At 38.1% G+C, this 27644-nt stretch overlaps 1 protein-coding gene across 50 annotated transcripts in view; it reads right to left on the minus strand.

Annotated features, from left to right (window-relative positions):
• Nucleotides 1–27644, minus strand: part of TRIP12 (thyroid hormone receptor interactor 12) — a 147609-nt gene that overhangs the window by 83620 nt on the left and 36345 nt on the right. For 21 of the 50 annotated variants that reach the window (XM_081585429.1, XM_081585443.1, XM_081585434.1 and 18 more), the window contains exons 2-4: nt 19677–19823; nt 1935–2060; nt 293–1095 (exon numbers count right to left, since the gene is read on the minus strand). In XM_081585429.1, coding sequence (XP_081441555.1) covers nt 293–1095; nt 1935–2060; nt 19677–19774 — 1027 coding nt within the window. In that variant the 5' untranslated portion in view covers nt 19775–19823. The remainder of the gene's footprint in view (nt 1–292; nt 1096–1934; nt 2061–19676; nt 19824–27644) is intronic. The other 29 variants (XM_081585468.1, XM_081585463.1, XM_081585455.1 and 26 more) reach the window with 3 other exon arrangements.

Raw genomic sequence — 27644 nt, forward strand, 5'->3', positions numbered from 1 at the left:
TCTGGTTAAAGGAGAAAAACCAACTTGCTGTCCTAGTCTGACATTAGAAAATAAGCAGCAAACACTGCAAAGAAAAAGATACAGACACTAAAATATGACAATTTACTAATAAGGCAGTAGCATTCCTTATCCATCTCCATAAAACCAAATGTGGTAAATCAATTATTATACACTGTTATGTAAAGATACAAGTACAGTAATAAATCTAAAACTGCCTCGGACTGCCCAACTTGAAAACCTGACAAACCAAAGGAAATTTTCTTTAATAAAAAAACCTTTCCAGTAAACTTACTTGCTAATTTGGCCTGTAAACCGGAAGGTCCAGGTTTGGATGTCTCTGACTTAGAAGACCCTGGAAGAGACAGTTTTGTTTTAGGAAGGCTAACTTTAGGGCTGAAGCGAGCAGCCCAATCGAATTTTGAAGAGCCACCAGTTTTACTCTGTTCCTTTTCCCTGCTGCTTCTTCTGGGGCTGGGACTGGATGCTGAGCGGGAACGCCGGGCTTTGTTCTGGTCTTTTCCTTGTTTCACCCTGGCACCTGGTGGAACAGCAGAGGAGGCCGAGGGGACGGCAGAGGACGAGGAGGAGGTCGAGGCAGCAGACGACGAGTCGGTGATGGTGCTACACCCAGCTTTGGCTGAGGCGGCCGATTTTGAAGCCAGCTTGGTAGGTTTTGCAGATCTCTCTTCGGCACCAGTGGCTTCAGACACAGAAGCACTCTTTATACAAGAACTCTCTGTCCTCTTTCTTTTCTGACTCCGTGAACCAGCAGCGGCCCCACTCTTTCTGGTATGAGCCTTGCTCGTGGATGGAGATGGTGCAGATTTCAGTTGTGGCTCCTGGTCTAAGTGTCTCTTCTTTGACTTACTATGTGGCTTACTCGTTTCTGAGGGAGATTCAGTATGCTGAAGTGCTTTCGGTTTTTTGGCAGAGCTAGGAGAATTGGTCCTGTTGTAGTCTGGACTAGCACTGCGTTTCACTCCTCGAGAATTGTCTTTCTTAGGCACCTGCCCCGTTTTCTGCTTTTCTGAAGTATTGGCTCTGTCTGGATCCTCTGGCTGTGGGACTATGACAGCAGATGACGAACTGCAGCTTCTAAGAGGTTAGATAAGAAGAGAGTTAGTATCAGCCCATCATCATAAAACCTGTCGTAATACTTATATTAATTTCTCAAGTCCGTAGAAATAAGATTTTTTTTAAGTGCTAAAGTATTCCTGGTTAAGTCCAGTAACTAAACAAACACAGGCTTGTAAATGGTTCAACACTGCAAAAAAAAAGGGGTGCGAGGGGGAACAGGGAGATACTTTAGAGGGTAAAATATTAAAAGATCAGGTTCATTCTTTAGCCCAAAGATGACTGACACTAATACTCCTAATCACAAAACAAAAATTAGGATTACCAAAAAAGGATGCTTTTTTAGTAGTTCTGAACCAGTTTAAACTAAAATCTTGATACTCTTGTTTACAAACGCAACTTCTTTGTTTTAAGCATTAACATACACATTTATAAAATGAAGGTTAGAAAGTTTTTTACTGTGGTATCAAATATTTACAGTTATATTCTTTTCTAAAGACTCCTATCAATTAGATCTTAAATCACTGACCTGTGGCTCTGACAATAAAAGAACCAAGAAAAATGGATTTTAAAAAGGCACTGCAGATGCCTATAATGGTTTGTCAAGCAAAAGGAGAAACTCAGGCAAAGGGAGAAACCTGCAGATCTCTGATCAAAGAGAATAAAACCACTGCCTTGGGGATGTTGCATTGACATCACTGCAGAGGTGATACACCATTCCTCCTAAAAGTTACACCCACAAAATGATGAAAACACATATCACAACATTTTGGCATAACCTGGTATGTTTTAATATTAGGCAATGATTCAAATGCAAATAACTCTGCCTTGAAAAATGGATAAGCAATGTGAAGATTTACCTTTTAGAAAGGTGTCCCCTTGACAGTTCAGAAGTAGTATTAGACTGCACTTTGGGTGCCTTAGAATTAGATTTTCTACTCTCAGGAGGGCTATATCCCTTATGTTTTGCCTGCCCTAAATGTGACCTGTCAGCAGAAAACCAAAACAGAAATCTATCAGGAAAATGAGATGCAAATACAACACTGAAAGTGAAATATTTTTTCATCAAAAAAATAAAAAGCCTCCCAATTCATTAATGACCCTATCTTTTTCCCAAATATTTCTATAATCAATTATTCTATCAAATAATCTGGCCAAAGAAATTACCTCTTAGAACCAACCCCCTCAATATCCAAGAGTTAAGAGTTTTTTATAACCAGTTGTTTAATATCGTATAGCAATATTACAGTTGCTTAAGCAATAATGAATTTTCAGCAATTTTTAATAGAGACATTCAAATATGTCCAATTTTTGCAAAACATAAATCTAGGCTTTAGATCTAAACACTCCTTTAATAGACAATGTAACTATAATAGCTTAAAGGGTTTATAGAAAAGGCAATTTGTGATCGTTACAATGATACTGATCACCAATTTGTACATTGTAATTCAGGTTCGCACACTAAATGCAGAAGCGGACAGAGTCAATTCTCAAACTGATTTTACACAGAAAATCATTGCAAGCACTAAAAACAGTTAACAAGCTTACATGAAATCAATGGTGATATTTACTATGAATTTAAAGCACTAACTAGTAAAAGTACACCAAAATCAGTCCTAGATAAAGAGAGACAGAATTTGCCACAAAATATTCCATACACATTCATAACAATTGTACCACTGATACATGGTTGGGTTATATTTACAGTAATTCAAATCCTGATGCTGCACTGTTTTAAGAGCAAGTTTGAGGGATATGAAGCAACTTTTCAGTTGTTAAGATTTTTTAACCTCTGGCAAAGGTCACATGAGATTTACACAAGCAAAAGAAGCATGCATGCATATATACCCTTGAAAAGCTGGTGTTTCAGAGGAGAAATACTAAGGTTAATAGATTCAACTTATGTAATTCATGGCCAACTTCCATCCTTCATGTAAATAACATAAAAGAGCATATTCTAATGAGAACAAAGTTTCATTAATATTAAAGCTGTTATTTTGTTTAAAAAATGTTTTCCAAGACTTTCATTTTGAACATGATCTCAAAGGAATTAGAAATAAGTCATTGAACAACTCATATGACAACTCCATCTAAATGTACAAGGATGCTGTACAGTTCTTAATGCATCATACATGCTCTATCATCTCTTCAAAAAGCTGATCTAAGGTTTCTAGTCTCAGTGTCTTTGTTTTCTTTCATTTTTGAACAAGAACTCAATACTGGATTCTTGAAAGAAGATATAACATAAGCTTCTCAGTGAATATTTCTCAGGTTCATACTATTTTCATTTGTAAGGTTCTAATCCATAACACAATAGTATTCTCCAAACATTTAAATGGATCAACTACTAAAAAACTACAGTAACCTATAGGCTTTCATGTATCTTAGTCTTGGATGATTTTTCCTTCCAGGGTATATGTTATATTTTCTGAGTGTATCCAAGCTGAACCTGGTAGAATTTTATATATTGTAATTTAGTCTTTATTTTTCCTAGATATTCTTACACTGGCAGACTGGTATTTTGTTTATCCTATGAGTTTCTTTTCAAGAGATTTTAGTTCATTTCTAGTATCAGATATGAGAGTTCTAATAGTTTAGCCACCTGATGTGAAGAATCAACTCAATGGAAAAGACCCTGATGCTGGGAAAGATTGAGGGAAGGAGGAGAAGGGGACAGCAGAGGATGAGATGACTGGATGGCATCACCGACTCAATGGACATGAGTTTGAGCAAACTCCAGGAAACAGTGAAGGACAGGGAAGCCTCCCTTGCTCAGTTTGTGGTGTCCCAAACAAACAGTTACAACTTTGCAACTGAACAACAACTCTTTTTTAAAGCAGTAAGATTGAGAAAATTCTCAAATCACTTCATAGTTATTTTTTAAAAAGGAAAGTAAAATATTGTTTTCAGGTATACAATTTACTATCCATGGAATAATATTTATAAATTATGTCATTTAGGTTCTCTATATTCTTATTTTTTAAAGTTTGCTATCATCTTTTAAACGAATCACAATTTCTAATTCATTTCATAGTAAAATTTAAATATTCCCTGAAAATTTTAAGATCATATTAAAAGAAAACCTTATCAGTTCAAAGCTAGACAACTTTGTGATAATGTTCAAGTAGTTAAGTATCTAAATGTCAATCCTTGAAAGAAAAAAAAAGACATAATGTATTCCTAAGTATCAGTAAGTCTGTCAACAGAAATTGACCAACATTAACCTAAGCTGATCACACAGTAGAGGTAGCAGTCTTCCTTTCCTCCACCCAAATAAATCATTCTCTGGTTTTAAAATATATTGAAACTTACAGCCACCCAAACCCACTCCTGCAGTTTTCATGTCCTTATTAATCACCTTCAAGGAACTTAAGAACATAGCAGGTAGTCTCAATGTGTATGCAAGGGGAAGGGAAGAGGAAGGGAGAGGAGGAGAAAAAGAAAATGATGTCCAATCATTCGAGAAAGTGAGGCTCACAAAACTGGCTTCAATCCCATACTGATATGATTGGATTAATACCTTTCCTAAAATTATTTTAGGTGTGACATTCTCCCTGAGGCCTGGTGAAAAAAGTATTTTTAAATATTACAAAATATTGATCTTTATTGTCCTTCTGACTATTCTTTAGTGGTGGTGGTTTAGTTGCTCAGTTGTGTCCCGATTCTTGCGACCCCATGAACTGTAACCTGCCAGACTCCTCTGTCCATGATATTTCCCAGGCAAGAATACTGGAGTGGGCTGCCATTTCCTTCTCCAAGGATCCTCCAGACTCAGGGATCAAACTCTCATCTCCTGCATTGCAAGCAGATTCTTTACTGCTGAGCCACCAAGACCCTCTGACTATTGTTCAGCATGGTCTAATACATTTTCTGTAAAAGGTAGTAAATATTTCCAGTTTTGTGGTGGTACTATGTGTCATAGAAGCAGGTATAAATAACACATAAACAAATGGGTACGGCTATGTTCCAACCAAATTTTTATTTACAAAAGGAGGCAGTAGGCTGGATCTGGCCAGTGGCTTACCACAAGAGGAGTAGGCAACCAGATGGTTACCATAAGTAACAATGTGTGCCCTCCCAAAGTGGGACTCTACTTTATTATGCCCATTTATAAATTGTTAATGCTCAGACACTGTAAAGAAATCTCCGTAAAATAATAACGCCCAATTAGAAGAGCCAATGAGAATATAACAGCATTCAGTGCTAAAGGAGTCATGGTGCCTGTTAGATCATTTTACCAACTCCCTCATTTATCAAACTTTATGTTTAATATTAATTTTTATTGAAAAGCATGATCTCTTAAAGATCTGTAAAATGTATACCTACTATAAATCAAATTTGCAAGACAGTAAAATTCAGGACAAACTCTTAAGTAGCACTAGCATGAGCCCATTTAGTGAATTAGAATCCAAGATAGTTGGGTGGGTGGATGGGTGTGGGGACTGAAGCTTCTGTATCAACCTATGGATGTTCCTGGGGGGGGACCGACCCCCTCATGCTCTGCAATATCACCCACTAAAACTAACTAATAGTGAAAATATGATTAGAAACACAGCATTCAAACCTATGTTATTATTTTGCAGTTAAGACTCCTAACAAAAACATCATCATTTTAATAAAGATTAAACCTCCACTAACATTTGCACCAATAATCACAGATGGTCCACTCTTTAGAGTCTTATTTTGTACTTTCTCTTTTAAGGTATTTTCTTTTAGGACCAGCTTTGGCAAAATTAAAAATATAATTCTGAGGAAGACTTCCTTTTTCTCATTTTCCATCTTTATAAATATAGGAGAGTAAATAAATGGTTTTGAGCTTCCTGAGAGTGTTAAACAGTGCAAAGTGTGGTGGTTCTGGAAACCATTGAACTAGCTATTTCTTGCACTAAATGATTTAACTCATTTCTGCATGATTTCCATGTATTTTGTAAGATCGTCATATATTTCCAAATCTTACTCTTTTAATTGAAATGTCTGTCCCAACTGCAGTGCATATATTAACACTACAGAAAAAACTGCCTCTGAACCAACACGATTTCCACAGCATACTGACATCATTTCCAAGTGGATGTGGGCCAACTCAGGTTAAAGAAATCTATGCTGCAAAAGAGCATGCTATTATCAACTCTTGGTTGTGTGCTTTCAAGATTAACTTGAAACCAATTTTCAAATGCCTCGTGGTGACTTTTGGGCAAACTCTAGTGATTTGTCTCTTCTAGAAACTTTACTTTTACTATGCTTTAGTAAAATCTTTGGTATCCTGAAAGCTTAGAAACCAACTCTGGTTCAGATACCTAAAAGAGGCCAAAACCTAGTAGCAAAGAGCACATTCCTAATCTGCTGCTGCTGCTGCTGCTAAGTCGCGTCAGTCGTGTCCGACTCAGTGCGACCCCATAGACAGCAGCCCACCAGGCTGCTCTGTCCCTGGGATTCTCCAAGCAAGAATACTGGAGTGGGTTGCCATTTCCTTCCCCAGTGCATGAAAGTGAAAAGTGAAAGTAAAGTCGCTCAGTCATCTCTGACTCCTTGCGACCCCAAGGACTGTAGCCTACCAGGCTCGCTCCTCCGTCCATAGGATTTTCCAGGCAAGAGTACTGGAGTGGGTTGCCACTGCCTTCTCCGATTCCTAATCTAATTGTAGGCAACATGAGGAAAGTGGCTCATTACAAGCAGCTAGTTAATTCCTTGTATTACAGGTCTCAAATTCTGTTTGAAATTAATATCTGTGCCAGCATTCGCGTTACCAAACAGAAATGATTTGGTACATAATTACACCTTTAAATGCCTGTGCGTTTGTCCATATAGACACACAGACATTTTTATGCCTACATGTTTTACATGCACAATTACAACATTTAGCTTTATCTTCTATAAATTAAATGCTTGCTTATAATGCTATAAAATGCATGTTATAAATAAGCCTCTGATTTTCAATAATCAAGATGGAAAGTTCATTCAAAACACTTTAAACAAATAACTCACTAATGTCTCCTGTAAAATGTACTAGTTTCTATTTCAGTCACAAAACAGAAATTAAGTACTCTGACCAATGTTCCTATGTTGAGTTACGGCAAAATGCTGGCTCCAAAAATTCTCTAATATAGAACTCCTTATTTATCTTACAAAGCGGTGTCTTTAAAAAAGAAATGAAAAGAAAAATAGTGGTTCCTCCTCTAGAGAGTATTTTCAAAACATTTTGGGGAACAGTGGTGCTATTGGCATTTTTTAGCAGTTAAGCACCAGAGGTAGAAGATATCATGAACTAAGGGAAAAATGGGCTTATAATTAACTTCTCAGCTTAGGTTTGTTTTGCACGGTTCTCTACATACTTAAAGCTTTCCAGCATGGAATGGGGATCAACAAGATTGTATTTTCTTTTTTTGCAGCTTTATCAAGAGCCATGCATCACTTTGGAAAAGTTTATAATAAAAATGCTGCTTATAGCATTTAAGTCTGTTGTTGCAGTTGTCACATTCAACAAATTAAAATACAGATGCAAGCATCTGAATATAGTGTCATCTTGCATCAAGTACCCAAGCATTTACCTACTGAGATAATACTTTGTTATCAACTGTTTTTCTTCTACTTGTTTATTTTTACCTTTGTAAAATGTTCATACATTATATCAATGTTTCTAAACTGTGTAGGCAAGCATTTTATATACTTCCTAATTCAAGATACTAGAGGGGCATCAAAGTAAAGATACTTACATTATATGATACACACTATACAGTGGGATTGACTGGTTTGATCTCCTTGCAGTCCAAGGGACTCTCAAGAGCTTCTCCAACACAACCAAACCAGTCAATCCTAAAGGAAATCAACCCTGATATTCACTGGAAGGGCTGATGCTGATGCTCCAATACTTTGGCCACCTGATGTGAAAAGCCGACTCATTAGAAAAGACCCTGATGCTGGGAAAGATTGCAGGAGGAGAAGGGAACAACAGAGGATGAGATGGTTGGATGGCATCACCAATTCAATGGACATGAGTTAGGTAAACTCTGGGAGTTGGTGATGGACAGGGAGGCCTGGCATGTTGCAGTTCATGGGGTTGCAAAGTGTTGGACACAATTGCATGTGCTAAGTTGCTTCAGTTATGTCTGACTCTTTGTGACTCCATGGACTGTAGTCCGCCGGGATCCTCTGTCCCTGGGACTTTCCAGGCAAGAATACTGCAGATGGTTTGCCATGCCTTCCTCTAGTTTTTCATACATGACGTTGTAACTTGCTGTTCAATTATTGAAGAAACATTTGTACATATTTTTTAAGTCACACTGATAACTCTTCTAGGAAAAGCGTTCTTCTCTTCTAGGAAAGCATTCTGAGACTGAGAAAGCATTTGCAAAAAGTGGTGAGGGACATCAGATTCCTTCAATACTGAGGGACAGGAGAATCAGAATCAGTGAAGATAAGAAATAATCCATGGCAGCTGATGGCTTATAAGCTTCCAGTATGCTTAAGAAGTGACAGCTGGAAAAAACTTCACACCTGATGGTTAAAAGCAAATAATCTATAATGCAGGGAAAATTGCACAATATATAAAATATTTCTCTATTGGTCCAACAAATAACAGGATACTATTAAGAATCCAGTGTACATAACCTCTACTTAGAAAAAAGTCACCTCTGTTCCTCCTGTGGCCACAACAACCATGTTGAATGCCACTATCAGTCTTGCCTCCCAGCCCAAGGCCTGAGGGGATACACCAGCCTTCTCAGCATTACCAAAGCAGCCCAAGAAGTGGAAGAGTGTGTGGACATGCGCTTCTGCTGGTGAAACTCAAAGTGAATAATTACGCTGTAAGATTTGCCCTTACTGAGAGGAGTACGTGACAAGTTACCCGGCCAACTCTAGTATAAACTGTTGTTTGAAGTGTTTTCAATGTAATCATAAGAAACAGTAAAGTCATTTTCACATCACACTGTATCTCCCTTTAACATTCTCCTCCTCCCAAAGATGAAGAAGCTTCCATCTGACTGAGCAAAGGTCAGGACCAAAAAAAGATGGAAGGAACATCAAGAAACAAATATTTAAAAAGGCACCCATACTGGTTAATCAGGTAGAAGAATGAAGAGAAGACACAACTGTATGGGCATGCTGCACTGAGGAGAACTGAGGAAAATAAACGGTCTGGTGTAGATGTTTAACAGCTCTGATAGCTACCAGGTGCTGTTTACAAATATTCTGCTTTCTTTCCAGGCAGACGGTAGGATAATACCTGCCAAACCACCTGGAAGTTACATGCTGCCATGTAACTTGCTCTGGTCGAGGGAACATGAGTAGAAACCGATCACTTGAGGGAAGCCTTGGACAGTCAAAAAGCAATTGAGCATTTTCTCTTGCCACCAGAGCAGAGATACCCAAATACCTGAAAGTGCGGACATGGAGCAGAGCCTGCAGGCAACCCAGGATGAACAAGTCTCCTAATGGCTAGATGATATACTAATATGTAGGAGCTGTTTGTTACCGCAGCATACCCTGTAGCATACCCATTTAAACCGGGCCCTATTTCAACTCTGCCTTCACTCCAGTCAATCACCTTTTCACGATCATGTCCGTAAAAGAAAGTGACACTTCTGCACCTACAAATGCCAAGGAAGTAAATCTCCTTATTTCAACACTAGTATTTGTTGAACACCTACTACTTGTGAGCAAAGTAACAACAGAAACAGAAAAAAGAACTAAAATCTACTCTGAAAGCAACTAATGACTCTACTTTTGAAGTACAGACAAACGTGGCTGATGTGTGCCCTAAGTTTTACAAGTGCTTCCTCAGCCTTCAAAGCCCACATCCACGAGGCCATTACTAGAAATATTTCTCTGACTTCAATAATCACCTACATGCCAATTTCCCCTACTGAGCTGGAAAGTGCTTGTGACAAAAGCTATTCTACTCTCATTTTTATAACTGCTATCTAGCATGCTGCATGATGTTCTACAAATGGATGAATAGCTTCTTACACTATTTGTACTGCCAAGAACTCTGAGGCAAGACTTGTTAAAACTCTAAAGCCAAAAAAGAAAAAGAGGCTTTATTAAAATAAGGCATGCATATCTCCACAATCAAAACAGTTGAAGAATCAAGCCTAGAGAAAAGATTCAACACAGATCTGGAAAACTAAGGAATGGAAACTAGTCAGAACTTTAACCACACATACTCTTGATACATTTGCTTTTCTCTGTCCATATTCATCCATAAATAAGGCAGGAGACGTGCAGCTGGCAACTTCAGATTCACACCTGCCCTTTGCAACCAGAAAGGGAAACACTTCCAATTTTTCCCAGCTTGGATCATGTGACCACCCTAGTACCATCGCTGAACTCAGAATAAATGACTGTAGATTCTCCCAGCTTTGGCAGAAGGCAATGGGTAGATCCTTGGAAGGAAAACTATGACAAACATAGACAGGGTAAAAAAGCAGAGACGTTACTTTGCCAAGGTCTATATAGTCAAAGCTATCCTTTTTCTAGTAGTCATGTATGGATGTGAGAGTTGGGCCATAAATAAGGCTGAGCAACAAAGAATTGATGCTTTTGAACTGTGGTGTCAGAGAAGACTCTTGAGAGTCCCTTGGACTGCAAGGAGATCCAACCAGTCAATCCTAAAGATCAGTCCTGAATATTCATTGGAAGGACTGATGCTAAAGCTGAAGCTCCAATCCTTTGGCCACCTGATGTGAAGAACTGACTCATTTGAAAAGACCCTGATGCTGGGAAAGATTGAAGGCGGGAAAAGGGGACAATAGAGGATGAGATGGTTAGAAAGCATCCCAACTCAATGGACATTAATCTGTGCAAACTCCAGAAGATAGTGAAGGACAGAGTGGCGGCATGCTGCAGTCTGAAGAATCGAACACGACTGACTTAGTGACTGAAAAACAACAATGGGGGACCTGGGGCAGAGTAAAATCACGGTGGAAAAGATTAACAATCACTCAAAACACATGGATGAAGAACTGAGGGATAGTATTACACAAGAGAAAGCATTAAGTCACCCAACCATGTCCAGCTCTTTGTGACCCCCATGGACCGTAGCCTGCCAGGCTCCTCTGTCCATGGAATTCTCCAGGCAAGAATACTGGAGCGGGTAGCCATTCCCTTTTCCAAGGGATGTTCCCAACCCAGGGATAGAAACTGGGTGTCCCACATAGCAGGCAGATTCTTTACCATCACAGCCGCCAGGGAAGCCCCAATACATAAGAGGAGGGGCTAATCTCAGATGAACAAATTAAAAGGTCAGTTCTCCTGTATAGTGGGGTTCAAAGGAACATAAACAAAATAGGAAAACTTATGAGTACATTTACATCAAAAAGTACTCTCACTCAGATCTCACTCCTTAAACCTATTTTTCTAGGGTTTAACATCTCATTACTGTAGAAACACCAATAAAATGAAATTAATGCATCTTTCCATATCGAATTAGCAGGAAAATGTAAATGGAAATAACACAAACAGAATGATGAGAAAATGCACTTTTTTTCCTGATGGTGATAAGCAAATTGGAGAGCAAAAGATTTACATGAAATAAGTTGACTATAAAAAACTCGCTTTGCACTGTTTACAATAGCCAGGACATGGAAGCAACCTAGATGTCCATCAGCAGACGAATGGATAAGGAAGCTGTGGTACATATACACAATGGAATATTACTCAGCCATTAAAAAGAATACATTTGAATCGGTTCTACTGAGATGGATGAAACTGGAGCCCATTATACAGAGTGAAGTAAGCCAGAAAGAAAAACAACAATACAATGTACTAATGCATATATATAGAATTTGAAAGATGGTAACGATAACCCTATATGCGAGACAGAATAAGAGACACAGATGCATAGAACAATTTTATGGACTCTGAGGGAGAAGGTGAGGGTGGGACGTTCTGGGAGAAGAGCATTGAAACATGTATATTGTCATATGTGAAACAGAACACCATTCCATGTTCGATGCATGAGACAAAGGCTCAGGGCCGGGGCAATGGGATGACCCAGAGGGATGGGATGGAGAGGGAGGTGGGTAGGGTGTCCAGGAAGGGGAACACATGTAAACCCATGGCTGATTCATGTCAGTGTATGGCAAAAACTATTACAATATTGTAAAGTAATTAGCCCCCAACTAAAATAAATAAATTTATAAAAAAAAAAAAAAAAAACAGCAGGGAGGGTATCAATCACATCAAGAAAGAGCTCTTGGGACTTCCCTGTGAGCCAGTGGCTACTACTGAGCCTGCGCTCTAGAGCCTGGGGACCACAGCTACTGAAGCCCTTGTCCCCGAGAGCCTGCATTGCACAAGAGAAGGAACCGCAATGGGAAGTGTGCACACCACACCTAGAGGGTAGCCCCCGCTCGCTGCAACTAGAGAAAAGCCTGAGCCACAGTGAAGATCCAGTATGGTCAAAAATAAATAAGTAAATATTTTACAAAAGAAAGAAAATGATTACTACAAAAGTCAGGCTACGTGTTCATTTCAGGGGAATGAGAGGGCTTAGATTGGAGAGGAAAACCTGGAGAGAGTTGGGGGGAGAGGAGTGCTTGCAAAGTTCTCTTTATTAACTAGTTAGTTACAAAGATATTTGCCATAAGATGACTCATTAAGTCATAAGTTTATTTTGTGTGGTTTTCAGTACCTGTGTTCACTTCACAATAAAGGTTTTTTAAAGACTGAAATAAATGAATGAATGAAGCACCCTAAAAAAAAAAAAAAACTCGCTTTGACCAAGCAATTTCATTTCTTGGAACATATCCCTCGAGAGATACCAAAATTGCAAACATCTAAGCATAAGCAAAAACTTTTCCGACTGCAACCATCTAACTTATATCCAAAAAATGAAAATTAACATTAGAAAATATTGCACACTGATTCAGCAAATCATGTGACCATTTGTAAACAACTGCCAAAAAATCATAATGATAAGAGGAAATGTTTATGTTGGGATATTGAGTGGAAAAAATAGTAGGATCTAAAAGTATTTACAATGTAATCAGCTACATGCTAAATGGTGCTTTAAAGACAGATAGGGAATTCCCCAGAGGTCCAGTGGTTAAGACTCCTCGCTTCTACTGCAGCGGGCACAGGTTCAATAACTGATCAGGGAACTAAGATTCCCCCCACCAAAATAAAGACAAATAAAAATCAAAACAGACTTAATCTCTGGATGATATTTATTTTGTGTTTTTCTGTATCCCAACCCTTTGAAATAATTTAAGCAAAATATTAATACAAATCTGTATCTTTCTATAAAATTAACCCTGGCTTTAAAAACTCCCTGCTTTGCAATGTTAACAGAAAGCAATAACCTTTAGATCTCATAATTTACTACTCAGTAATAACTAGTAAAACTCTGCAGACAAATTTTGTAATGGGAATGCGAAGGTGGAATGGATTGGATTCAAGCATTTCTTCACACCATTAAAAAAAAACACTGACAGAACTGAGAAGAAAATTTTATTCTGGGAGAAAGCAAAGGAAGAAAAGAAACAAAGAGCCGATATACCTGACTACCTAATTTAAAATCTACCATGAAAGTGAAAGTGAAGTCGCTCAGTTGTGTCCGACTCTTTGTGACCCCATGGACTGTAGCCTACCAGGCTCCTCCGTCCAGGGAATTTTCAAGGCAAGAGTACTGGAGTGGGTTGCCATTTCCTTCTCCAGGGGATCTTCCCAACCCAGGGGTCAAACCCGGGTCTCCTGAGTTGTAGGCAGACGCTTTTACCGTCTACCATAAATTAGAACAAACTAGAACAAGTAATTAGAGAAGGCAATGGCAACCCACTCCAGTCCTCATGCCTGGAAAATCCCATGGACGGAGGAGCCTGGTGGGCTGCAGTCCATGGGGTCGCTAGGAGTCGGACACGACTGAGCGACTTCACTTTCACTTTTCACTTTCATGCCTTGGAGAAGGAAATGGCAACCCACTCCAGTACTCTTGCCTGGAGAATCCCAGGGACGGGGGAGCCTGGTGGGCGGCCGTCTCTGGGGTCGCACAGAGTCGAACACGACTGAAGCGACTTAGCAGCAGCAGGAGCAGAACAAGTAATAAAAAATACTTGCCCACCTCTGTAGGTTGATTCCCTTTTCATAAAGGGTTCTAATATAAGAACAAGCATCCCCAAAATTAAAAGAGAAAAGGGACACTAAGACAACTCACAAAATATATAAAAATGGTCAGTATGTGGGGAAGACCTTCAACTCTATGGTAACCAAGGAAACAGTAACTTTAACCAAAGGAATCCCTTTTCTCCACAAATTTCTACCACAAGTGGTGTGCTATATTGACCAGGATTTGAAGAACTAAGTCTCACAAAGTGTTAGTAGGAGTACAAATTGGTTTAATCGAAACAAGAAAAAAAGACAAAGTGATTCGATCTTTCTGAAAGACAATTTAGCATTCTGTTAAAAAAGTCTTCAGGGACTTCCCTGGTGGTCCAGTGGTTAAGACTCTGTGCTTTCAATGCAGGGGACATGGGCTCAATCCCTGGTTGGGGAACTAAGATCCCACAAGCCATGCAGCACCAAAAAAAAGTCTTCAAAATAATTCATATCCTTGGGTCCTATGAACCTACTGCAGGAATCTGACTTGATAAAATCAGAATCATACTCAAATGTGATAGGCATGGCAGTAATACATTTAACAGGAAAAAAAATGAGGGACAAAACTAGAAGCCATAATTCAAATCATGGAGTAGAAACAGAGTAGAAATACGAACCATCATTATCTCTGGGTAGATGGGATTAAATTTATCTTAATTCTTTAATTCTCCGAAGCATCCAATTTTCTGTTCTCATCATGCTGCGTCTTTATAACAAAAACAAAGTCAAACAAACCTTCACTACAGCAACCTTAACTGAGGGTGCTAAAAAACTGAATTCAATCATACCACTGACATTTGAGAAAAACAAAAAAATGCTAATGAATGGCCAAAAGAGAGGGATAGCCTGCATATACCTGTGCTAGCAGTGGGAAGGCTAGGTAATATCCCTCAGAGTAAGGCCACACACAAGCAGAAGAGATGAAGGATTTCCTGAAGAAGAAAGAGAACACAGAGGAACAGATCAACAGTAGCCCAGCAAATTATGGAAGAAGCGAGAGGAGAAAAACAACAGAAGAGGGGAAAGACATCTAGTTTCATTAGGAATAGAGATGAAGAATGGGTGAAAACAACAGAGGGAATAATCAAGAGAAAATAAATATATCCCAAAGATCCAAGTTTCTTTTACCTTACGGATGAACTAAACCTTTTCTTCTTAAGGGGGAAAAAAAAGGTAAGTGACTCTGATTTGGGAAAAAGACAGAAGTGGTCACAGAAAGGAAGCTACACAAAAAAGGACACGTTCACCCAAGTTGGGAAGGAAACAGAGCAAATCAAAAATGAATGAATTAAGAAATTCTAGAAGGGAAAAAACATAAATTCTAAACGGAAAGAGTTAAATAGTCTTCAGTTGTAAGTACCTCACACCCTCCTCTAAGTCTTTCATCATCTGGATCAAGTGGTTTGTGCAGTAAGAACAGGTGGCATAAAGAAAGGACTGGAGAATGAAGCAGTCAGGAATCAAGCCCTGTCTCTACACAACAGCTGTGTAAAGCTGAGCAAGCATTTACAAAACAAGGACTACGTATTTACTATCACACAGTTTCTATGAGTTTCAAAGTGAAGGAATATGTAGAGCTGCTGGAGTAGATGCTGTTATTATTGCCACTATTTCAATCACTGGACCACTGTGAATACATCCACAAGACCAAAGCCACTGTTGTTTGGAAACAAAAGTCACAATAATAGTAGTATTTTACTTAGGAAAGCCAGGCAACAGGAATCAGGTTAAAAGAATGGAAAATACAGTTACAACTGATGTCTCCCAATTAATGCCAATCTCTTCACTCCCCAACATCCCTGGAGAGGTTTCTCAGACGTTACATAATTGGTACTACAGCACACTCCACTGGCGCTTCACAAGTCAGTCTAGGGTTTGAGGTCCCTTCTAGTTCTGACAATTTATCACAAACCACAGAATCAAGCTCGCTAAAATGGCAAAATGAGATTCAGATGTGCAAATATATTCTCATTTGCATTCTTAGCCAAACCGATAAGACTTTTTGGCAGAAGTTCCAAATTCCTACGGCCTGATCATAATTATACTTCTCCACATAAAAATAGGAAACACCTAAACAATCAAAATTACTAAATTATGGTATTAACCACACAACTAGACATGAAGACTTTAAAAGTCATGTTTTTAAACAATTTTTAAAGACAGGAAACACATATGATCCTAGACTTCAAAAAAGTGAGTATGCCCTCTTTTGTGTACTATTTTTGCCAGGAAATGTTTCTTGAAGACATAAAAGTTGAAATCGTGCAAGATGAAATGGGGCTACATTACTGAAAGGGAAGAAGGATTCAAGTCTTACAAAAACTCCTAATTACACCTTGCTTTATGTATTTTGGCATGTTTCTGCCATTCCAAAGAAACTTAAATTTCATTATTTTCCATCAACTGAGCATGCATCATTGACTGGCTTAAAGCACATAAACTTTAGGGAAAGATCCATTCTACACATCTAATTGAGTTTAATCTTGAGCACAACTTCACTATTAAAGCCAATGCATCTTAATCAACTAGAATTCAGTCAGTTCAGTTCAGTCGCTCAGTCGTGTCCAACTCTTTGCGACCCCATGAGCTGCAGCACGCCAGGCCTCCCTGTCCAACACCAACTCCCAGAGCCCACCCAAACTCATGTCCATTGAATTGGCGATGCCATCCAGCCATCTCATCCTCTGTCATCCCCTTCTCCTGCCCTCAATCTTTCCCAGTAGCAAGGTCTTTTCAAATGAGTCAGCTCTTCGCATCAGGTGGCCAAAGGATTGGAGTTTCCGCTTCAATATCAGACCCTCCAATGAACAACCAGGACTGATCTCCTTTAGGATGGACTGGTTGGATCTTCTTGCAGTCCAAGGGACTCTCAAGAGTCTTCTCCAACACCACAGTTCAAAAGCATCAATTCTGCAGCCCTCAGCTTTCTTTATAGCCCAACTCTCACATCCATACATGACTACTGGAAAAACCACAGCCTTGACTAGATGGACCTTTGCTGGCAAAGTAATGTCTCTGCTTTTTAATACGCTGTCTAGGATAGTCATAATTTTCCTTCCAAGGAGTAAGCGTCTTTTAATTTCATGGCTGCAGTCACCACCTGCAGTGATTTTGGAGCCCAAAAAAATAAAGTTTCTCACTGTTTCCACTGCTTCCCCATCTATTTGCCATGAGGTGATGGGACCGGATGCCATGATCTTAGTTTTCTGAATGTTGAGCTTCAAGCCAACTTTTTCACTCTCTTCTTTCACTTTCATCAAGAGGCTCTTTAGTTCTTCTTCACTTTCTGCCATAAGGGTGGTGTCATCTGCATATCTGAGGTTATTGATATTTCTCCCGGCAATCTTGATTCCAATTTGTGTTTCTTCCAGCCCAGCGTTTCTCATGATGTACTCTGCATATAAGTTAAATAAGCAGGGTGACAATATACAGCCTTGATGTACTCCTTTTCCTATTTGGAACTAGTCTGTTGTTCCATGTCCAGTTCTAACTGTTGCTTCCTGACCTGCATACAGGTTTCTCAAGAGGCGGGTCAGGTGGTCCGGTATTCACATCTCTTTCAGAATTTTCCAGTTTATTGTGATCCACACAGTTGTCTATTTGTTTTCCACTCACATTTTTAAATACATAATACAAGAGAACATTTAAATAATTTTCCCTGTCACTGATGTGCAGAAAAGATAATGGTGCTGAAACATCACTGGATTTACAAGTACTATACTGTGTGACAGTGCAAAATGTTTGTCAATCATATCAAAAGTCTAAGCATAACCTGAGGATCAATATGTACAAAACTCTGTTTGAAAAGTACAAGTAACTTATATGCTAATGTATACACATCTAGTATGGCTCAGTGGGTAAAGGATCCATCTGCAATGCAGGAGACACAGGAGATGTGGGTTCAATCCCTAGATGGGGAAGATCCCTTGGAGAAGAAAATGGTAACCACTCCAGTATTCTTGCCTGGGAAATCACAGAGGAGCCCAATGAGCTGGTCCACGGGATCACAAAAAAAGCTGGACACATATGAACCACTAAGCACACACACATGCACATGCATGCATGCGTGCACACACACACACGGAGGAATGAGTCAATGTTAGCAGTGACTCTAAGTGGACTGTGGAAATATGATGTTTTTCTTTATATTTCCCTGTATTTTCCAAGTTCTCTAAGATAAATACGTAACATTTTTCTAACAGGGGGTGATATTTTCTAATCAGCAGCATAAATAAAGTATGGCTGCTCCAAAGAATAACCTGAATGTAAAAAAAAAATTAAAACAAAACTCTGTACTAAGCATTGTTCTAAAAGTTTAACATACTATAATACTGAAATTAACTAATAACCCTGTAAAATATGTATCCTCACTGTATGGACAAAAAAAAAAAAAAAAAAATCGAAGTTTTCTGAAGGATATATAACAAAGGACACACAGCTATTTCACAAGAGACAAAAATTACACACACACTGTCCTAGCCCAATGTCCAAACGTTCAACCATTAAAATACCCTGACATGAGCAAGATGTACTTCAATTTCTTCTTTGCATTTGACATGTACCTTTTATGAATATATAAAATATTTATAAATTATATATAAATTTTATATATATTTTACTAGACAATATACTGGAGAAGGAAACAGCAACTCACTCCAGCATTACTGCCTGGGAAATTCCATGGATTCTGGTGGGCTACAATCCATGCGGTCACTAAGAACTGGACATGACTTAGTGATTAAACAAGACAATATATACATAATAATGCCTCAAAATATTGCATAAGGTAATCTTATTGGAGTTTATCCATAATCTACTTTAATCTATGATGAGTCCATGCACTGGAAAAGTAGGCCCAAGCAAATCTGAGTATGTTATGCATAAAATGAGAATACTTAGCTAAATCAGACATGGAATTCAACATTCAGCAGAATGTATCTGATTCTTCATATTACCTCCTATACAATGACTTCAACTAAAAAAGACCAACTCAACATCAAACACTGAGAATGGATGTGCTAACAGATAACCTCACCAGCCTGTCAGTATCCATGTGTTGTCAAAAAATACGATGGGGAAAAAACTCAAAAGCTAGGTAACAAAACTCAAGATTGTAAAACAAATGAAGGTTCCTTTCAAATAAGGTAAATACATCAAGTCACAACACACATGAAGGAAGGGATCACAAATGGTTGAAAGGTATGTTGTAGCCTGTGTATAAGACAGTGAGGAGAAAGAAAAGGAGCCAACAAAACATGATGTGCCACATGTTAACCACCCAGAAATTTAAGATTTGATAATGACTGACAACTATTTTTGAGCCTGGGGGTAGGGTGGTGTGGGGATAATTAAATAATCCCTCTGAATTCCAGTTTTGTGCTGCCTAGCTCAAAAATTAGAAAAGAAATTCCCATTTATAGTGAACCATTTAAGCTCTGGTCCATATAGTGAGGTTTTAAAAAAACTTTCTTTAATCCCAATTTCTTTTCAAATTACCATTAAATACATACCTTCCTCCTATCGAGTCGTCTTGTGGTTGGGCCCCGGCAGTGTTCCTCTGTGAACGTCGCAGTGACCCCCCTGGATTGTTATTAGGCCGGTTGGACATTGGCACCTCTCTCTTGAAGGGACATACCCTTTCTAGACACTACCATTCACTAAAAGGGAAAAAAAGAGAGAAAAAACAAAATGTCAACTATATATGATACAACACCGAAAAAGAAGGAACCATCAAAGAGGAAACTCTATATATACAGTTTGATCAGACAGCCTTCACCAACGCTGCACTGTCTTAATTAAACTGTGAAGTCTGCTCGATTAATGTGTCATAAAGTGTTGTTCAGTCATGTCCGACTCTTTGGGACCCCACGGGGTGTAGCCCACCAGGCTCCTCTGCCCATGGGGATTTTCCAGGCAAGAATACTAGAATGGGTTGCCAGTTTCTTCTCCAGGGCATCTTTCCAACCCAGGGATCGAATCCAGGTCTCTCCACATTGCAGATTCTTTACCATCTAAGTCACCAGGGAAGCCCCATCAAGTGTCAGGACTATATCAAATTCAAGGCATTAAGTCCAGAACCCAGCACATAAAATCTACTTGTATTTCTCATGGAATGACCAAGAAATTCCCAATTAAAAAAAAAACAACAGAGCACAAGTATAAATCTTTGTTTCCACATTTCTAGTAAAGGAAAGGGGCACTGCATCTAAAGTCAGAACACCTCGTCTGAAGTCCTCTCACAGAGCACGTTTTAAAGGAGTCTGCCTTTGTACAATCCACAACCTCTAGCCTCAGATTCCCCAGCCACAGAATAGAAACAACATATGCCATGGGTACTTCACAGTACTGCTGTGGCCAAATGAAACCACGAATACAAAGGAAATGGCAAAACTGTAATATCTTAATGGAGAAACCAGGAAAAAGCAGCTCAAGTACAGTAACCTGAGAAATGGCCCCAGATCTCCTGGGTTTCAACATCAGCTGTGTTGGCTCTTGGCTCCAGAAAAGAAACTTGCTCTCTAGATTTGTTTATCTCTTCTGTAAAATCAGTTATCATCTACCTCATGGAGATGTTAACAATAAGAGATTTGTGAACACAGTTCGTAAGTGTAATAACAATTTAGTTCAAAATAGAGTTCTTAATCCATTTGAACTTTTTATCTTTCTATAAGAAACTAATACACAGGAGAAAAGGCTGATACTCAAAGAAAATGAGTTTAGCTGATACAATAGGTCAAAGTTACTACAGAGAGAGGAAAAACTGCAATTTTATAAGTCAAATCTGACACTATTTTTAAGTCTCCAGTCAAATTCTAAGTACAGTTCTTCAGTTAACTTCTATTTATTGGGGAAGGAACAGAAGCACTAATCATATGACGTTACAAAAGTTGTGCCAAAAAGAATGTAAATTAATCATAACTCAATCTATTACTGGATTTTAAGAGATTTCCATCCACTGTAACAGCAAAGTGGGTTTTCTTTTGAGTCACACACTGACCCAATTCAGTAGAAAAAGGCTATTTCTATCACACATTACCACACCACCAATTAATATACTTAATAAACTTTAGTCAGAAGGTTCAAATTACTAATAGAATTACTCTCAATTTTAGAAAGAAAAAAAGAGAAAATACTATGTAAACTTTAAAAAAGAAAGAGGAAGTTTCAATTTACATGAACTGATGGAAAGGTCTCTCCCAAATATACTACAGGAAAAACAGTATAATTTCCATCTATGTGTACATATAAATTTAGAAGGTTTGCATATGTATGTTTATGTATTATTTACACATTAAAAATTGGTAGAAATAAATTCATAAAACAGACACTGTTAATTTAACCCCTCCCCTCCGGCCTTATCACCAGTTTCATTTTCCATAGTTTCAGTTACCTACCTGATCAGCCATGGTACAAAAATATTGAATTAAAAATTACAGTTTTCAATTACAATTTTCAAATTAAACTTTTCAATTACAATTTTCAAATTAAAGTTTTCAATTCCAAATAGCTGGTGAAACCACATGCCACCCATTCCACTCAGAATGTGAATCATCCCTCTATCCGCTGCGTCCACTATATATATATATATATGCTGCCCACGCATTAGTATATGAAAAACACACCACATGTAGATAACTCAGTACTATCTACGGCTTCAGGGATATACTGAAGATCTTGAAACGTATCCCCCCAAAGATGGTACTGACTGACTTTGAGAAAGAGGACTGGGTCTGAGATGAAAGGAGTAATTTTTGTTACCTATTCTTTGAAAGCAATAAGGTAGGTCATTAGATTACAAACGCTGGGCTCTTGAGTCAAACTACCTCTGACTGAGTTCAAATCCTAACTCCAATATCAACAAAATGTATGACCTTGTATGGCTTCCCTTGTGGCTCAGATAGTAAAGAATCCGCTGCAATGCAGGAGACTGCCTGTAATGCAGAAGACCTAGGTTTGATCCCTGGGTCCAGAAGATCCCTTAAAGAAGAAAATGGCCACACATTCCAGTATTTTTTCTGGGACAATCCCATGGACAGAGGAGCCTGGCAGGCTGCAGTCCATGGGGTCACAGAAGTTGGACACAAATTAGCAACTAAACCACCACCAAGAACTAAATAAAAGACCCATCTATTCAGAATTCATCCAGGAAGTTTTACCACTTCAAACGCCATCTCCATGCCGTCTAGCCTGGACCCCCAACAGTGTGGACACAAGAGAACAGCATAATACTGTTCCTTTCACTTTGAAAAGCAAAGAAAGCTATTATTAAAGAGAGTTAGGAGATCTTACCTGCCCACTTTTGGCTATTAAATGCCTACTGTATGTCATGGGGCGTTAAGTGATTCAAATGAATATATAAGTCATACTGGTTAATTTAACCTATAGTTAGTAAAGCAACCTTAATAATGCTCCTAAAACCTTCAGAGTTTGTCAATCAGCACCAGGCGATTCACGGATAATTCTTGAAATTTAAGAGAGGAAAAGTGGCAAGTAAGAAGACATTTATCAAAGTGCTACCTGCTTTTAAAGCATAAACTGCTCTTTAAGTAAGGAGGCCAGGCTCTGTAAAATTTTGCAGTTTGAATTGCCCAAAAGTAAATGTAAGAGTAACATCATACACATAGGATCTCCCCCTCTGCCAGCTATCAACAAATTTAGACACAGAAGGGACCCTTGGGGGCGATCAAGTTCAATGCCTTACATTACCGACAATTCCAAATGAAGAAAGTTCAAGCCATCTAATGAGGAACTAGTCCTCTGAACCCTGATATGCAGGCAACCTATCCCCTCTAGAGTTCACTACGACCTCAAATTCTCAAAATTTAACTCTTTGGCTCCAGACATGAGCCCCAAAATCACCATGCAATGATTTCCTTCTTGCTATTGCGAGTATTCTGTGCTGTCTTCACCAATTAGTATACCTACCATATTTTATTAATTAAATTTTAAAACACAAAGTTAGAGTTACACTAATAAAAAAACTACATTGCTGAAAATTATTTTGACAAACTGAAATGAAAACGAAATCAGAGTTCCATCTTAATAGGTATCTCATAATGCGGAAGCTAGGTTTAAGTCCAGTCTACTAATAACTTTCAAGTACTGAAATACATGAGTCTTCTAACCATGGATTATATGCTTTCATTTCAGTAGAAATAATCACCAACATTTTCCACATGAAACCTCTGACATTAATTTCTAAAGCACTGAAATCAAAGAGATGGCATATATGACTTTGATTTCAATAGAAAAAGCATAAAAACACTGATATGTTCAAGATTGAAAGCAAACTCACAGAACAGATAGATGGTTACCAGAAGTAGGATATAGGGGACAGGCCAAATAGGTAAATGAAGTCAAACGGCACAAACTTCCAGCTGTCAAGGAATTTTTATTATTATAGGAATTTAATATACAGTATGATGATTAACAGTTAATATTATTGTACTGCATGTTTGAAAGTTGCTAAGAAAATAGATCTTGGAAAAAATTCTGTATATATGGTGATGGATGTTAACTATATTTCGTAATCATTTTGCAATATATACAAATATCAAACCATTATGCTGTGTATCGGGAACTAATATGATGATGGATACCAATTATATCTCAATTAAAAAAAAAATACTTGCCCTGCAAATAAACTCGTAACTTGGTTCACAGCTCTAAGCATCAACAAATTTACTCACTGTATAGATTAAATGGCATATGAATTTTATGTGAAAATGTATTTACCTCTTCAGGCAAACAGAATTTCTTCAGGAAAAAAAGAACTGTATTATTATTAATCTACATTTTAAAATTCATTCTCAAAGTTTCATTCTTTCAATAAAACTTCAACTGTAAACATTCTGGAAATTAAGTTTCCTTTAATTTCACAATTCAAAATCACAGAAGAGAGGTTAAGGCTAGGGGAAAAAATTAACTAAAGTTATAGTTAACTTGGTATATAGAAGATATGGTACTTCTTCCTAGTCAAATGGCCAAAAGTATAAGGAAAATAAAAGTTAGCATTTATGCAAAATTTTTATCACATGAAAGAAACTGGACAGACTGGAGATATATTCTCCAATTTAGTAACCAAGAGCAGTCATGTACAGCCCCAAACCAAGCTAATATGTTTACCTATGTAAACACTATCATCTATTTGACAGGCAACACTGAAGAAAAGTTCTATTATTTTCACAGTAAAGATGACATTTTTCTAAAACTCTAATAGCCCAGAGTATTTGTAGAGAGTTTTCAGCTTTCAGAACTGACACTTAAAGGGAATTTTATTTATCCAATGTGTTTCCCCTCTCCATTCCCCAATTTCTTACACTTTCTATTTAGAAATGGTCCTCCGGAGACTTCATTTGGCTTCAGATTATAAAACTGAGGTTTAATAGCAACAGTAATGAACACAATTTCCACAGTACTTTATTCATTTGTTTATCCTAATAAACAAAATTTAAATGTGCCAATGAGTCTTATTAACCATGTTGCTTATTATTCCTACTTTACAAATAAGGAAACTTCAGCATTACAAAATTAAGTTGCCTGCATTCAACAATTATTAGCATCTGGACATGCAGGTTGCAAGGAACAGCATCCAGAATTGTGGATGTAAACAACTGCAAACACCAGATCAAAAAGGATATGACTCACTACTACCTTAGGAGAAAGGACAGTAAGTTAAACATACCAAGAGCAGTATTAAACAACTCTACAGTAAAATGGAATGGAAGCCACCTGGCTTTTAACAGAAGTCATTCTGGCTTAAGTAGGAACAACAATGTCAAACACGACTATCTTTAAAATGGGAATGAATATCCTTTAAGCTTCCCTAAGAGCAAGGGATTGAGAGGTGCTGAGATACAGAGGCAAATAAAACAATCCGTGCTCACAAAGAACTTATTACTGTTCTATATCCCCCTACTCAACTATCCTACAGAAAGGCCGAGGCTCAAATCCTAGCTCTGCGACTTAATAACAATAAGACATACAATACCTGACCTTTATCTCTGTTTTCTTCTCCATTAAACTATAGAGATAATACTATCAACATAGGGTTTAGGAAAAGAATGATTATAAGACTCTTGGAACAGCGCTTAACACATACAGCAGCCATTTAATGGGTGCCTAAAAGTATAATAAATGACTGGTGAATCTGGTGGAAAAGGAGGGGAGTCACCAAGTCCAACATCTTGAATAAAAAAAAGAATTAAAAAGAAAAAAGAAGTAGAGAAGGAAAAATAACCCCTGAAATTCTATAAAACCATTTAGAACTGTTTATATTTCACTCTGATTCAGGAAGGAGGTAATAAAAAAAATTAATACATATAGCATAGTACAGTTACAAGTCAAATGTCAAACTCTTAGTAGTTGTATCTGAGAACAGTGCAATGTGGCTTATGAATCTTTAATGAACTAAACATTTGTTTAGCAAGCTAAACATTAGTTTCCATTAGGGAAGAGAGAAATGTATTTTCTTTCTTCCAGTTAATCAGAAAAGTTCTGTAAGAAATAAGAGCCACTGACTACAGGGAAAGGGGTAGGTTATCTGCAAATGGAGTCTGTTAAGCAGTTAATTCAATTTAGGGGCACTGAAACCATTCCGATGTCATGCTGAAATACAGTGCAACACGTAAAAATAGTATTTCCAAATTATATTTTTTGTAACTCTAGAAAGTAACATTTACTGATAAAAATACAGATTTGAAAGTGAATACTGAAATACAAATGATTATGGGTAATGTTTATTTTGTGTTCACTATGTCTCATGCAAAGTACCTCTCCAGTTAATTTTCACAACCCTACAAAATTGGTATAGACTGGAAATAAATTTCTTTCAGAGAAACTGTGGCACACAGTACATTGTAACCAACATAAGGCTACAAAGCTAATAGGTAACAAGGCCAACAAACACGGGTTTGATCTAAAGTCCGGGCTCCTTATGACTATACTGTGTGCCTAAACAAAAGCAGGAAAATATTCTACATTTATACCTTTTCTAAAAAATCAAAATATTAAGAGAACATGACATTCCAAGCTAGTGGAATACCTAGAGATTCCTAATCCTTTTATATTTCTATGAGATAACAAGTTTAATGGAACACACCTTAAATGAATAATTATCATGAAACATGCTAAATGGTATTAGAAGCAGTATCAAGGTAATATTGCCAACAAAAATGGTAACTTAAATTTGCCCTCAGCAGGTTGTAAAGGTCCAATTTAAAAGGTTAGAGCTTAATAATGAAATATGAGAAAGAAATTAAGGAACAATTCTATTTGCCATCGTATCAAGAAGAATCAAGTACCACGAATAAACTCTACCTATGGAGACTTCCCCAGGTGGTGCTAGTGGTAAAGAACCTGCCTGCCAATGCAGGTTAGACCTATGACTCGCCGGTTCGATCCCTGGGTCAGGAAGATCCCCTGGAGAAGGAAATGGCAATCCACTCCAGTCTTCTTGCCTGGAGAATCCCATGGACAGAGGAGCCCGGCGGGCTACAGTTCATGGGGTCGCACAAAGTTGGACACGAGTGAAGCAACTTAGCACAGCATGGCACGGCAAGGAGACAAAAGAGGGCTTCCCCAGTGGCTCAGTGGTAAAGAATCCACCTGCCAATGCAGGAGATAGGTTTGATAACTGGTCGGGAAGATCCCCTGGAAAAGGAAAAGGCAACCCAGTCTAGTATTCTTGCTAGGAAAATCCCATGTGCAGAGGAGCCTAGTGGACTACAGTCCATGGAGTCGCAAAGAGTCAGACACTGCTTAGTCACTAACCAACAACAACAGGAGGTAAAAGACCTGTACTCTGAAAACTCTTTAAGATGCTGATGAAAGAAATAAAGACAACACAAACAGATGAAAAGAGGAGGGGATTATGTTCTTGGATTTATGTTCTTGGATTGGAAGAACTGATTTTTTAAAATGACCATACCACCCAAGGCAATCCACATATTCAATGCAATCCCTATCAAATTACAAAGGGCACTTTTCACAGAACTAGAACCAAAAAAAATTTGTTTTAAATTCGTATGGCATCACTAAAGATCCCAAAGAGCCAAAGCAATCTTGGGAAAGAGAGCTGGCAGCGTCAGGCTCCTTGACTTAAGACTACACTACAAAGCTAGTCATCAAAACAGTATGGTATTGGCACAAAAACAGACACATAGATCAATGAGACAGGACAGAAAGGCAAAAATAAATCCATGCACCTACGGTCAGTTAAGCAATGACAAAGGAGATAAGAATAGACAATGGAGAAAAGACAACCGCTTCAATAAGGGATGCTGCGAACATGATGGCCACATGTAAAAGACTGAAATTAAGAGCATTCTCTAACACCATATACAAAAATAGACTCAAAATAGATTAAAGACCTGAACCTGAGACCAGATACTATAATACTCCTAGAGGAAAACATAAGCAGAACATGCTGTGACATAAATTGTAGCAAAACTTTTTTGGATCCATTTCCTAGAGTAATT

Source organism: Giraffa tippelskirchi, chromosome 3, assembly GCF_054371585.1.
Source record: "Giraffa tippelskirchi isolate mGirTip1 chromosome 3, T2T-mGirTip1v1.2.pri, whole genome shotgun sequence".
NCBI classification, from domain to species: domain Eukaryota; kingdom Metazoa; phylum Chordata; class Mammalia; order Artiodactyla; family Giraffidae; genus Giraffa; species Giraffa tippelskirchi.